Raw genomic sequence first — 13,624 nt, 5'->3', positions numbered from 1 at the left:
GCCGGAAGTGCTCTTCTGACCCGCCGCGCCGCGCCGCGCCGCGGGAAGATGGCGCAGGAGGCCGGGGATATGGAAGATGGGCAGCTTTCCGATTCGGATTCCGACATGACGGTCACGCCTAGCGACACTCCGCTGCAGGTGCTGGTGAGCGTGGGCAAGCGGGTGATCCTGAGCCCGGCGCGTGGAGCCGGGGCCGCAGGGGGCGGCTCTGGCGAGGGCGGCCGCGGCGGGCTGTGCATGTCCCTGCGCGGGGGAACTCCGGAGGCTCGCGGCCTCTTGGAGGCTGGGGTGAGGCGGTCGTTTCTCCGCCTTCCACGCGCCACTCTGCCCACTCCAGCGCCGCTGCGTTGTCCCGCAGGGCAGAGTCTGCCGGGCATGTACCGGTACCTGGGGACATCGGCCCGAAACAGCCGATGGAGCTCATTTTCGCCCTGAGCAGACCGGAGACTGAGCACCAGGAGTGAAGTGCATCATTTGCTCAGGGCCTGCTCTCCCGTACGCCCATCGGACCTAGCTTGGTCATGCGGTCATGCGGCGCAAGGCTTTGTAGTAGAGCCCCAGTTTCCTACACGGGGGTTTGTCGTGACCCCCGTACTGGGGAGCAAGCTCTTCGAGGGGGTCTTGGTGCCGGGCCGCCCGCTTGGAACCCGGGCGCCGCCGCCGGGATCCGGGTCAGGTTGTGTGGCCTAGTGCCCCGTCTGTAGACCGAGGATGATAATAGTACGCCCCTGGTGGGCCGGTTGTAAGGATTCAGCGGAGCATGCAGCCTGAGAACTGTTAGCTGCCATTACTACTCGAAAAAGAAAGACCATCTTATTGACTGAAGTCACCCCCACCCTCCATTTCTAGCTCAGCACATACTTGCTTTAGTGTTTAGTACAAAAAGCAAAGGTGATTCTCTTGCACGTAAATGTCTTAGGACATTGATATCAAGGTATGTTGACTTTTAGTCTCTTTCAGGTTGTTTTACGTAGATTGACGCATGACGTGGTGTAATGGACTCTGCAGTTTTAACAGTCACAGTATGTCGGGGTGGTGGGTTAGCGCAGTTGGGTGGAGCGTGGTCCTGACAACACCAGTATTGCCTATTAGATCCCCGCATGGGCCACCGTGAGCCGCACCCTCCTTAAAAAACAAAACAAAACTTTAAAAGTAGTAGTGTGTCAGGGATTCCTACCCGTAGTTTACTGTCTACTCGAAAGAGTTTAGTCATAAAACGGTGCAAAGGAAGTTGATATGTCCAAATGCATGAAAGGCATATTTGGAAAAAAAGAAAGCAAATTCTGTTTTAACTGTTAGTAACAATTATTGCATGTTGTCATTTTCAAACATTCTGACAATAACTGAAAAGACTGAGAATCTTCTAAAAGTGAGAATTAAGAGCTTTGGTAATTTTTTAGGAGGCCTTAGAACTAAGTCCTGTGTTAGCTATAGAAATAAGTTTGTGCCTTTAAAATTGTAAATTCCAGGTGAACCTTTAGAAAAGTAGGGACTGAATTGGTTTCAGAGATGTCTTTAAAGATCAGTTCTGCCTCAAAATGATCCAGCTGAATCCCTAAATAATTTTTTTTTTTAAATAGCACATGGTGGGTGGAGTTAATGTATTTTGTGGAATTGATTTATTTCCTTTCCCTTGCAGAAAGCACTAGGTGGGGACAGTGCAGCGAGGTCCTTCCAGGGTACTACAGCAGCGTGTGCACCTGTGTCACATTATCGGGCTGTTAAAGGTGTGGATTCAAGTGAAGAGAGTTTTTCCGATTCAGATGATGATAGCTCTCTTTGGAAACGCAAGCGGCAAAAATGTTTTAACCCCCCTCCCAAACCAGAGCCTTTTCAGTTTGGCCAGAGCAGCCAGAAATTGCCTCTTGCTGGAGGGAAGAAGGTTAACAACATATGGGGTGCGGTGCTGCAGGAGCAGAATCAAGATGCTGTGGCCTCTGAACTTGGTATCTTGGAAATGGAAGGTACTATTGACAAAAGCAGACAATCCGAGACCTACAATTATTTGCTTGCTAAGAAACTTAAGAGAGAATCTGAAGAACATACAAAAGAACTAGACAAAGAGCTCGATGAATATATGCATGGTGGCAAGAAAACCTGCCCAAAGGAAGATGAAAATGGGCAAGGTCATCTCAAACGGAAACGACCTGTCAAAGACAGACTAGGGGACAGACTAGAAATGAACTATAAAGGCCGGTATGAGATCACAGAGGATGATTCTCAGGAGAAAGTGGCTGATGAAATTTCTTTCAGGTAAGCATTTAAGTATTTCCTACAAATAAGCACTTGACCAACTATCTTCCATATGTAGGAAATAAAATAGATTACAAATACTGAATGATGATGTTCCTTTTTAAGATTTTTTAAAACTTGTGGAATGAGCTTTTGCAGACTTTTATGAACTTTTAACAACTCCATTTAGTGCTATAGAGCTCTTTATATAAAAAGTTACCTTTTTAAATTGGGGTGTTTTTTGGGTGTTTTCAAGCATTCATGGCTTTTTTGTTAACTTTATTGAGGCATACTGTACATATGATAAAATTCACCCATTTCAAGTGTTGATTTTTTGGTAAATTTGTCAGCTCTACAACCATCACCATAAACCACTTTTGAAACGTTTCCATCACCCCATATCCATCATATGCCCATTTAAAATTAACCCTGAGGCTGCAGTAAGGAGAGCCTTGGGTCAGGCAGCCAAGGCTTTACAGCTCTTTAGAACAAGTTTATAAAAATGATGCCAGAGCATTAAAAGCAGCCAGAATAAAGATAAACGGAGAATTCAAAAGTAATAAAAGTGGAGCTTCTCCTAAGAAAATAGAAAAGCTAATAAAAATAGGTTCTGATGTTGAATTGTTACTCAGAACACCTGTTATACAAGGTTTTCACACAAGCCACAATACACTGAAATTGGTCTCTAGGAAAGACCTTGTAGAAAATGTGCCATATTGTGATGCACCAAATCAGAAGCAATGCATTTTCTAGGATAGCAAGTCTTTGTTATTTTATTATTTTTTTTATTTTTTGTGTGTATGGAGTCCAAAATATTTAGTCACATAAATCACAGAAAATATAAGATGGTCGTAGTGTTGCAAAACAACAAAAAACACTATTTGTCAACCAGTCTATACTGTCCCGTAAGGCACAAAAGTAAAGATAACAGGACTTTATCGCATCTGAGCAAACAAACCATGGTCTGTGAGTTTTGAATGATTAGCATAAGGCAGTTCTTTCTCATCCGCCCCCACAAGAAGAAAAGAATGCCCCTTTTACGGTCCTCCTGCCGGCTGAGCATGGGGGCTGGCCAGGGAATGGAAGACAGTCTGTTATTTTTAATTTTAAAATATATTAACTCTGGCAAAAGTCCTGGAAATGTAGATATTTTCCTCAGAATAGGCAAAAAAATAAATGAATAAAGTTAACCACTGTTCCCATCCCCAGATAACTGCTAATCTATTTTCTGTAGGCATAAACTTGCATTTTCTGGTTTATATTAATGGAATTATTCACAGTGTGCCTGGCTTCTTTTACTTAGTATAATGTTTTTGAGGTTCATGTATGTTGTAGCAGGAATCAACTATTTATTATACACACACATATATGCACATACCCATATTGAATGGCTTTTTCACCCTTTAGCTGTTCTGAATAATGCTGTTGCGAACTTGAACATGCAGATGTTTACACATGTATTTTCATTTCTCGGGTAAATATCTAGGAATAGAATTGCTTAATATACATACAGTACATTTACATTTTATGTGTTTTTAACAAGTTCAGATTTTAACTTGTCATTAGCTCTAAATCAGTAATGAACAGTGTCACAAATTTGAAAACAAGTATGGTAATATAGCTGGTAGTTAAACTAGTATTCACTTGCAGGCAAGCCTGTCAACGCTAGTACTAGATTTTTAAAATACTGAGGAAGTTTGGAATCTGAGTGCTGGAAAGGAACTCAGAGATTTTGTAAGCCCAAGTCTCACTTTACTGATATGGAAACTGAGGCCTAATAGTTGTGTGGCTTGCCCAAGGTCACAAATTTAATAAGTGTCAGACCTGGAACTAAACTCTGGTCCCTTTGTTCTTAGTCAGGTGCTCTTTGCACTGCCTCCTGTTGAGAAGCCGATCCGGTTAGGGAACTGGTAAGATTTCTGTGATATGAATCCTCTGTCATCTCTGTGGAGTATGGGCTCTGACGTTACAAGTGTTACTTAGGCTCCCTGTGTGTTTACCTCTCAGTGGTAAAATGAAAATAATAATACTTCATAAGGATGTTAAGAGAATTAACTGAGATAATGCATATAAAGTTCTTAGGATTGTGCTTATCCTATAATAAGCCATCGATACATGTTAGCTATATCTTTATTCTGAAATAGGGAGCCTTGTGAGGGGAAAATCCTATCCATTTTAAAGCTCCCAGACAACTCTGGAGTTAGGAGAGCTAACTTTTAGGAATAATAATTGAAAGCATAGTATATGTTTGTTACTTGTTTTGACAGGAGTGGACTGATCTTATCTTTTCCTTTTAAGCTTGCATTCATTCCTTTTGGTAAATGTGCACATTTGTTTTGAAATCCTCCATAATCCAATAAAGCAATGTATAAAGGCCAGTTATGAGACTTGAGATGGAACCTTGAGGTTACTATCTCCTTGGCTGACTCAAGATAGGAATGTTTCCATGTCACTGATTTCAAGGTTAAATATTGACGATTTCGGAAAGCATATGTTACTAAAATAGGATTTTAATTCTAGTTGAGGACTAAGCTGGAGACTAAGGTAGGTTTCTTCAACTTTATACAACAAATAAAAAGGTTAACAAATTACTTTATTTGTTCTTTATCAGGTTGCAGGAACCAAAGAAAGATCTGATAGCCCGAGTAGTTAGTATAATTGGGAACAAAAAGGCAATTGAACTTCTGATGGAAACTGCTGAAGTTGAACAAAATGGTGGCCTGTTTATCATGGTAAGATTGATAGCTTCATTGTTTCTGTTTTGAATTATTTCGTGATTTTTTAAAAAGTAAACTTGTCTCTGATTGTTGGATCATAAATTTATCATAAATTATTGCAGGGTTTCAGATTTTAAAAAACTTCATTAACTATGAAGACTAAGTAAAAAAATTAAGTATCATGAGTTTTACGAAAACAAGCATGAATTACAGCCTGTTAGTATGTACTCAATAACACATCTCTTATAGGATTCATTAAGGGTAGGGGCTGAAATTTAAAGAAAAAAGTTTTGGGGGGCCCTGGAAGCTCAGATTTTGAGAATATGAGTTTTGGAGTTTGGGGTGCCTTGTTTTGAGTTCTGGGTGTACAACTTATTAGGTGTGAGACTTGGCTTCTCGGAGCCTCAGTCTCCTTAGCTGTATAATGGGAATTAATTCTATGTTGTAAGGATTAGATGAGATGACATACATAAAATGCTTATCATAGTGCCCAGTACTTAGCACTGATGAACAGATGTGTTACATTGAATTCATGCATTCTTAAAATTGGTCCGTGGGGACAAAAACCCACCTTGTTATGTAAAAAGCATAACATATATATGTAGTATACCCATAAGTATTAAAATGTCATGGGTGGTGGGGGTGAATAGGAAAACAAATGTCTAAAAGGTTGCTGGGGTGGGTGAAGCAATAATGGAAAAAAAGGTTGCAGAACACTTTAGTATTTCAGAATGGCAGAAAGAGCACACCTCTGGCGGGGCCAAATCACAGGCTGTGGCAGTTTATCCCATAGACTGGTTTTGCAAATCACATTTATTTCAGCTTTCACCACAGGGTGAGGATGAAGTTTGAAATGGTTTCCTTACTTGCTCCTCAGCAATCTGAATAGTCACATCACTAGAGAGTAAATATTGTGCTGTGGAAATCAATTAGAATTGATAGCATTGGCTGAGGAAACAGCCTATGAACATAGATTACACAAGTCAAAACCAAAACAAATTTTTACAATCATGAATGTACTGGCACCCCTGTTTGTGTCTTCATTCATGTACTTTGATTTTCATTATCATTTGAACACAAAGTTATAGGCTCATTAATATTTTAATACTGTAGTAACATTTTAATACTGTAGTAACAATAAAATTATATTCCATGCAAATCTACTGAATGTTGGTAAGATACAAGTCCAAATTCACTTTCTTTTAATGCATTCTTTCCTTATATAAGTATGCCAGACACTGTTTTAGACACAAGAAGCTTGTGTTGTAGTGGAGGTGGGAGGGAGACAGTCTATTAAGGGTAAATATAATATCTTTAAGTATATTAGAAAGTGATAAATGCTATGGGAACAGAAATATTAAATATAGGTGTAGAGAGGCGAGAAGGACATTGCAGTTAAGCTAGAATGGTCAGGGTAGACCTTATTATCGCCTCATGCACGCCTGTTTACAAGATGCGTTGGCTCATTCATGGCAAGAGTCTACGTAGTATATTTTTTCTGTTCGTTTTGTAGAATGGTAGTCGAAGAAGAACACCAGGTGGAGTTTTCCTGAATCTCCTGAAAAACACTCCTAGTATCAGTGAGGAGCAAATTAAGGTAAAAATAATAACATTCTTGACTTTGAAGATCTATAATAATTTGACTTCCACTCCGCCTCTAGCTTCATTTTCTACTAATGTCCATGACCTGCTCTGCCTTAAATTGACCAATTTTGCCATTGTCTCATTTGAAGTAAAACTTGGGCCTTTTGTAAAGCTCTGCCTCCTCCTCTTCTTCCCTTTCAGAGCCAAGATCAAGATTTCTTTTATGGCAACTTTTCCTGGTTTCTTTGCACATAATTATTTTTTCTACTCTCCTACAACTTTTTATTCATGAAAAATTTCAACAAGGTAGAATAGATGAAGGAATACCCATATATCCTCCAGCTAGATTCGGGGATTGTTGATAGTTTGGCATTCTTATTTTACCTATACAATTTTTTTTGGTACCATTTGGAAATAAATAACATCATGGCACACCGCCCTAATTATTTCAACAAGCATCTCAATAATCAGGATAGTATCCTATATAGCCACACCTAAAAGAAATAAAAACAATTTCATAATATCATCCAATTTCTAGATCTTATTCCAATTTCCTCAAGAATGTATTTTCTACCTTTTCTTCCCCCAAACCAGGCTCCTGTCTAGATTTGTACGTTCCATTTGTTACATCTTTTTTGATCTTTTTAATCCCACATTTTCCTCCATGCATCTGCTCAATGTTTCTTTTTCCTTAAGTTTTCTGTCTGTTCACTTCCAGTTATTTTTTTAAAATCTATTACTAGAATTCCTACAGGAAATGTTACTGTTGCACATTTGAAATCTCTAGTCAGTAACTGCTTTATTTCCTCATTGGAACAGTTATTTTGATGACAGAAATTTTCCTTAGGAACACAACTATTGAGTGGTAGAACAGAATGTATACCTTAATGTTCTCCCACCTCTCCCAGAATAATCCCTGACAAAAAGTACGTATTTAGAAGGAACATTCTTCTTGGATTTTGTTTGATTGCATAATTTTACTCTTTTCAGAGAAATAGCATGATGTAATGAAAATTTACTAAGATTCAAAATCTGGGTTTTAACCTTAAATTTGCCATTTAGCGGCTATATGAGCAGATCACTTCTCCCTCAGCCTCAATTTTCTCACCTATAAAGTAGGGACTTTAATATGTGTCCTGCCTATTTGATAGTGTTATAAAAGGACTGAATAAAGTATCTACAAAAGCTCTTTGTAAGTAAACCCTGGATGAACAATTTTCAGAAGCAAGAGAGAAGAAAACATTTACCATGAGCCTGGCACTGGGTCAGATGTTTATGTGACTTAAAATCTTCACCACAGTCTATCAGAGTGGGTTTTACTCTGCTGTACAAATGAAGAGTAATGAAAGTGATATGCCTGGGATCACACAGAACACTGACTTCAAACCCAGGTTGTTTTCACTGAATCACGTGTCTCTGAAACTCAGTTCTTCTGACTCATTGTGGAGAAGGGGATTTTAATATTAGGTTTTTATGTTAAATTACCAGAAACATTGCATTATAATAACAAACAATAGAGGGGCCAGCCCAGTGACTCAGGTGGTTGGAGTGCTTTGCTCCTAACACTGTGGTCGCTGGTTCAATTCCCACATGGGCCAGTGAGCTGCGCCCTCTACAGCTAAGATTGTGAACAACAGCTCTGCCTGGAGCTGGGCTGCTGTGAGCAGCCTAGAGGTCGGTGTGGGCTGCCCCAGGCTGTTGTGTCGGTCGGCAGCCAGTGTGAGTGGCCATGGGCTACCATGAGCAACCAGCGGCCAGCGTGAATGACCAACAGCTATGGTGAGTGGCCAGTGAGAGCTGCCATGAGCTGCTGTGAGCGGTCTACTGACGACCGGTGACCGACTGCCTCAACCGGGGCAGGGGGAGCGCAAGGCTCATAATACCAGCATGGGCCAGTGAGCTGTGTCCTACACTAGACTGAGAAACAATGGCTTGAACCGGAGTGGGTGGGTGGGGGGAGAAGAAGAACGGGGGAAAAATAAATAAACAATAGAAACATTTGGAATGTCTAATATCGGGAATGTGATACATAGGGACAGTCTTAAAAGCAGTATCCTGTAGCTTTTATTTTTGTGAGGCAGTTTTAAGGTAATGAGAAAATGTAATAATACTGAATTTTTTAAAAAGGCAAAATACAAATTTATAAAGGAAAAGAGGCATGGGACAATATATTGAAATGTAAAACACCAAAATGTTACTAATGATTTGGTCTGTTGTGAGGGATTGTAAATGTTTTGGCTTTCAGGGTTTTCTGTTTTTCCAAATTTTCTATATGTACATGGATTGAGTACCTTTGTTATTAAAGGAAAAACACCTGAAGGCAAATAGAATTTTATTGTAAATAATTTTTTTTTCATTGGGGAAGGGGTACAGGACTTTATTGGGGAACAGTGTGTACTTCCAGGCCTTTTTCCCAAGTCAAGTTGTTGTCCTTTCAGTCTTAGTTGTGGAGGGCGCAGCTCAGCTCCAGGTCCAGTTGCCATTGCTAGTGGCAGGGGGCACAGCCCTCCATCCCTTGTGGGAGTCGAACCGGCAACCTTGTGGTTGAGAGGACGCGCTCCAACCAACAGCCATCCGGGAGCTCAGCGGCAGCTCAGCTCAAGGTGCCGTGTTCGATCTTAGTTGCAGAGGGCGTTGCCCACCATCCCTTGCGGGACTCGAGGAACTGACAATCTTATGGTCAAGAGCCCATTGGCCCATGTGGGAATCGAACTGGTAGCCTTCGAGTTAGGAGCATGGAGCTCTAACCGCCCGAGACACCGGGCCAGCCCCGTAAATAATTTCATATGCCATCCAATAATGAAGTTATAATTATTCTTTAATCGCTCTATTGCTGACCATCACAGTGTACAGAACTTGGAAGCCAGAACTAAACTGAGGGGCTTGTTTTCCTTTTTTTCGTTTGATTTTGTTTTGTTATGACTTTGTACTGTTAATTTTTGTTTTAGAAAATACAAAGTTTGTGAAGAAAAACAGTAAGAATTGTTCAAAACAGTAAGAATTGTTCAATATAGCAGATTGTTCAAAAATTTGCTATATGTTTTTAAAAAGCTCAGCTATAATGGTCTCCCTCTGCCCATGTTATATTGTTCAGGTTCTTAACTCAGAGTTATTAATGTATGGATATGGATGGGAAGAAAAAAATTGCTCTCAGATTATCTCGTCTGGATTTGTTGTAACAACTTTAACAACATGTTACTTTTTTTTTAGGCCATCCCCCAATTTGTTCTATTTAAATTCATAACCCATGGGAATGACTTTCTTTTTACCGTGTTTTCCTGAAAATAAGACCTAGCCGGACAATCAGCTCTGATGTGTCTTTTGGAGCAAAAATTAATATAAGATCCGGTCTTATTTTACTATAATATAAGACCGGGTATGGTACGATATGATATATGATATGATATGATACGATACGATACGATATGATACATGATTGATAAATGATATGATACAAGACTGGGTATGATATAATTTAATACAATGTAATTAATATAATTAATATAATATAATACCGGGTCTTATATTAATTTTTGCTCCAAAAGATTGTCTAGCTGATTGTCCAGCTAGGTCTTATTTTCAGGGAAACATGCTAATAAGGCTTCCTGTATTTGGAGGGATGTGCTTCCACATAAAATCAAAATACTTCTACTTGTAGCTTCTTTCTATCTGTCCACTGGAAGGTTAGTAGACACTTGAAAAAATTGAATTGTCACACTTTTGTGAAGGTAACATGATATGGTTTAAGAATAGGGATCTGGAGAAATCACATGTGAGTTTACATTTTACACCTTCACATGTTAGCTCTGTAATCATGTGCCTTACTTTCCTCATCTGAAAACAAGGATAACACCCACCTCGTAAGGTTCATGTAGGAATGAGAAGGGTTAACATGTGTCAAGTTCTTAGTATAATGCTTGGCTCATAAAAGTGCTCCTTCAGTAAATGGTAGCTAGTCTCATTTTCCTCTGAATTCACCTTTTTTTGTCCTTCCAGAACTTTTCGTCACATACGTATCCACCTTCAGCCCCCGTCCCTCCTCATTTCTTTAGCAAATACTTTTTATTGCTCCTTTTCATCAGAGCACTCATATTCCGAAGCTTTCCCTTATCCCCTTAATATCAGGGTTCCTTACTCCTTCCTCTGCTAATTCTGTGCTGCTTATAACTATTTAGCATAAATTTTAAAAGGAGAGGGCCCCCTTTATGTCACCATCTTCCATAGTGCTTTTTATAAACAAGGGATTTGCACTTTGCACCCTATGAAGATGTAATAGGGACTAACTGGCTTGGCTACAGCTTTTTTTTTTTTTTTGGCTGCAGCTTTTAAGAGTGCCTTCCTAGAAGATAATAGGCTGTCAGTGTGTCTTGCCTCCACTAGCTTCTGTTTTAAACCTTTGAACTTTCTCTGTCTTAGTGTAGTTATTTTGGCCTTCTCTTTAGATGCCTGACCTACTTCTTTTTTTTTTGTACCCTCTGAAACAACACTTATCTATCTGTATCAAGGTTCCCATGTGTTATGTTTTCCATTTTCATGGGAATGTATTTTCTGCTTGAACCATTCTCATCTACTGGCAACTTTGCCTCTCAGAGGACATTTGGCAATGTCTGGAAATATTTCTGGCTATCATAATTTGGGGGTGGGGTGGGTATGTGCTAGTGGGTAGAGGTCGGGTATGCTGCTAAACATCCTACCATACACACGGCAGACTGCCACAACAAAGATTATCCAGCGCAAAGTTTCAGTAGTGCCAAGGTTGAGAAACCCTATACTAAAAGAATCTTATATTTTCATGCTAGAGAATCCTTTCTCTGACATCCTGGAATGCATTCCGGTGCTGACTGTACAATTTTTAAGCCTTATAATTAAAGTTTTTGACAGATTTACACTGTCATGTGAATTACAGTAATATATTTTAGGGGCTGATATTTTTCTTGCATTGTGTAGGTTACATGATCGAACTGAGTCACACAATTCAGGCATGGCTCATTCATTGTCCTAGCGTGTGCAATCACATATGGTTATGATGGCATTTCAAAATACATCTTTATTCCAAAGACTTCTGTTTTGTTGTGATTAAATTATATTTCATTTAAATCCTAAATAACATGATTCTCCTACTGTATCTTTCCATTCAGAAGACCTTTAACTATAGAGATGACGTGTGATGGTAGAAAACCCATGAGCCCTGCACCTAACACCAGGTTGAGTTTGAGTCATAGCTCCAGAGTGGCCTTGCAGTGGGGACTTATTTAATGTCTTGGGCTGTGTCTAATTCTGAGTCTAATCATATTTGCTTATTTTTCTGTGGAAAATGGAGATAATGATTAATATAAAGGGTCTGCCTTGTAACAAACTTTTAAAAAACGGTAGTTCTTATTTACTAAAGTCATTCCTTTATTATAGGACATTTTCTACATTGAAAATCAAAAGGAATATGAAAATAAAAAAGCTGCTAGGAAGAGGAGGACACAAGTGTTGGGAAAAAAGATGAAACAAGCTATTAAAAGTCTAAATTTTCAAGAAGATGATGATACATCACGAGAAACTTTTGCAAGTGACACAAATGAGGCCCTGGCCTCTCTTGATGAATCACAGGAAGGACATGGAGAGACAAAGCTTGATGCAGATGAAGCCATTGAGGTTGATCATTCTCATGATTTGGACATTTTTTAGTACATTTTGAGGAATAAGCCTTTCTAAAATAACATTGTAATAAAGCATTTCTACTGAGATTACTTCGTTTTACTTTGCACTGATAAACAAGGAAATTTGGAAAGAACTTGTTTTAAATAAAACTGAATATGTAGGGAGATGAATGTGATTGATAAAAACATTTAAAAATTTCTCATGTCTGACAAAATACTTAAAAGTATATATCAGAAGATTTAATTTCTCAATCTGTTGCATGTGCTAATTATTACTAATTGATGATCAGTTTTGTCCAGGTAAATTGATAACCATTATAGCATGCCATTCAAGTTTGTTTTCTTTTTCTGATTTATCTTTGCAGTGAATTATGACTGGTTTCAGAACATTCCATTAAAAGATCCTAATAAGACACACAAACTGTCAAGCTATTACAAAATGCGTTCAAATTTAGTTTGTGTTCTAAGAACTCTTAGGCTATTTTAAGGATAGCTATTAAAATTCAAATAGGTTTATACTGATGCATCTTCCTACTTATTTGTTTGTCTAGGAGTAAATAACAGAAGCTTTTCAAAGAGGTATTGATTCGTAACATTAACTTTGTTTTTGACCTCTTACTAACTCAGTCATACACTAAATCCTTACCTCTGTAATTACCACGGACATTTAAAATGTTTCAATGGTGGCCTGCCTAAGACTATTTTACCTTACGTTAAGGAAGTTAGGTATTAATAATGTCATATCTGGGTGGCCAGGTGGCTCAGGCGGTTGGAGTGCCATGTTCCTGATGCCGAAGGCCGTCGGTTCGATTCCCACATGGGCCAGTGAGCTACGTCCTCTACAGCTGAGACTGTGAACAATGGCTCTGGATCTAGGCTGCTGTGAAAAGCTGGAGCTCGGTGTGAGCTGCTGTGTGCTGCTGCAGGCTGCTGTGGGCTGCCGTGTGCTGACGTGTGCTGACGTGTGCCATCATGAGCGACCAGCAGCCAATGACAGCTACTGTGAGCAGCCGACTAACAAGTGGAGCGCAAGGCTCATAATACCAGCATGGGCGAGGGAGCTGAGCCCTACAACTAGACTGAGAAACAATGGCTTAAAAACTTGGGGTGTGGGAGTGGGTGGGAAGGGGGGCAGGGGCAAAAATAAATGTCATATCTGCATGAATTTTCAAATTATTCACTTTTGTTAAAAGAAGCCTTTCTAAAGGTAGGTCACTTGAGATGTTCCAAGATTTGACTATAGTTTACAAAATAGATTAAGCAAAACTGTGTAGGAAGCAATTACAAGCTATTTACAGACAATGTACTTGAACTTTTTCAGTAGTTCCTGAAATGCATGGTCATTGAAGTTGGATTTAAGGATCTAAGTGAGAAAAGGAAAATAGTTATTGGTTGCTTTTTATGAAAGAATGCAAAAATAAAATTAGAGATTTGGCAGTCTTT

At 39.4% G+C, this 13,624-nt stretch overlaps 1 protein-coding gene across 9 annotated transcripts; it reads left to right on the top strand.

Annotated features, from left to right (window-relative positions):
- The first annotated feature begins 6 nt into the window (after nt 1-6).
- PHAX (phosphorylated adaptor for RNA export) lies at nt 7-13,624 on the top strand. 9 transcript variants are annotated; one of them, XM_081054317.1, is made up of 7 exons: nt 31-144; nt 961-1,022; nt 1,640-2,253; nt 4,844-4,964; nt 6,463-6,546; nt 11,940-12,176; nt 12,938-13,624. In XM_081054317.1, exons 2-7 carry the CDS (start codon nt 996-998, stop codon nt 12,968-12,970), a joined length of 1,116 nt encoding a protein of 371 aa, XP_080910443.1. In that variant the 5' UTR covers nt 31-144; nt 961-995; the 3' UTR covers nt 12,971-13,624. The 9 variants fall into 9 exon arrangements, with proteins under 9 accessions (XP_080910436.1, XP_080910437.1, XP_080910439.1 ...); XM_081054318.1 differs by having other exon boundaries at nt 33-138; XM_081054311.1 differs by lacking the exon at nt 961-1,022 and having other exon boundaries at nt 13-144.

The sequence above is a fragment of the Rhinolophus hipposideros genome, assembly GCF_964194185.1.
Source record: "Rhinolophus hipposideros genome assembly, chromosome: 7".
Lineage (NCBI taxonomy): Eukaryota > Metazoa > Chordata > Mammalia > Chiroptera > Rhinolophidae > Rhinolophus > Rhinolophus hipposideros.
This window is presented reverse-complemented; position numbering and strand designations above follow the sequence as displayed.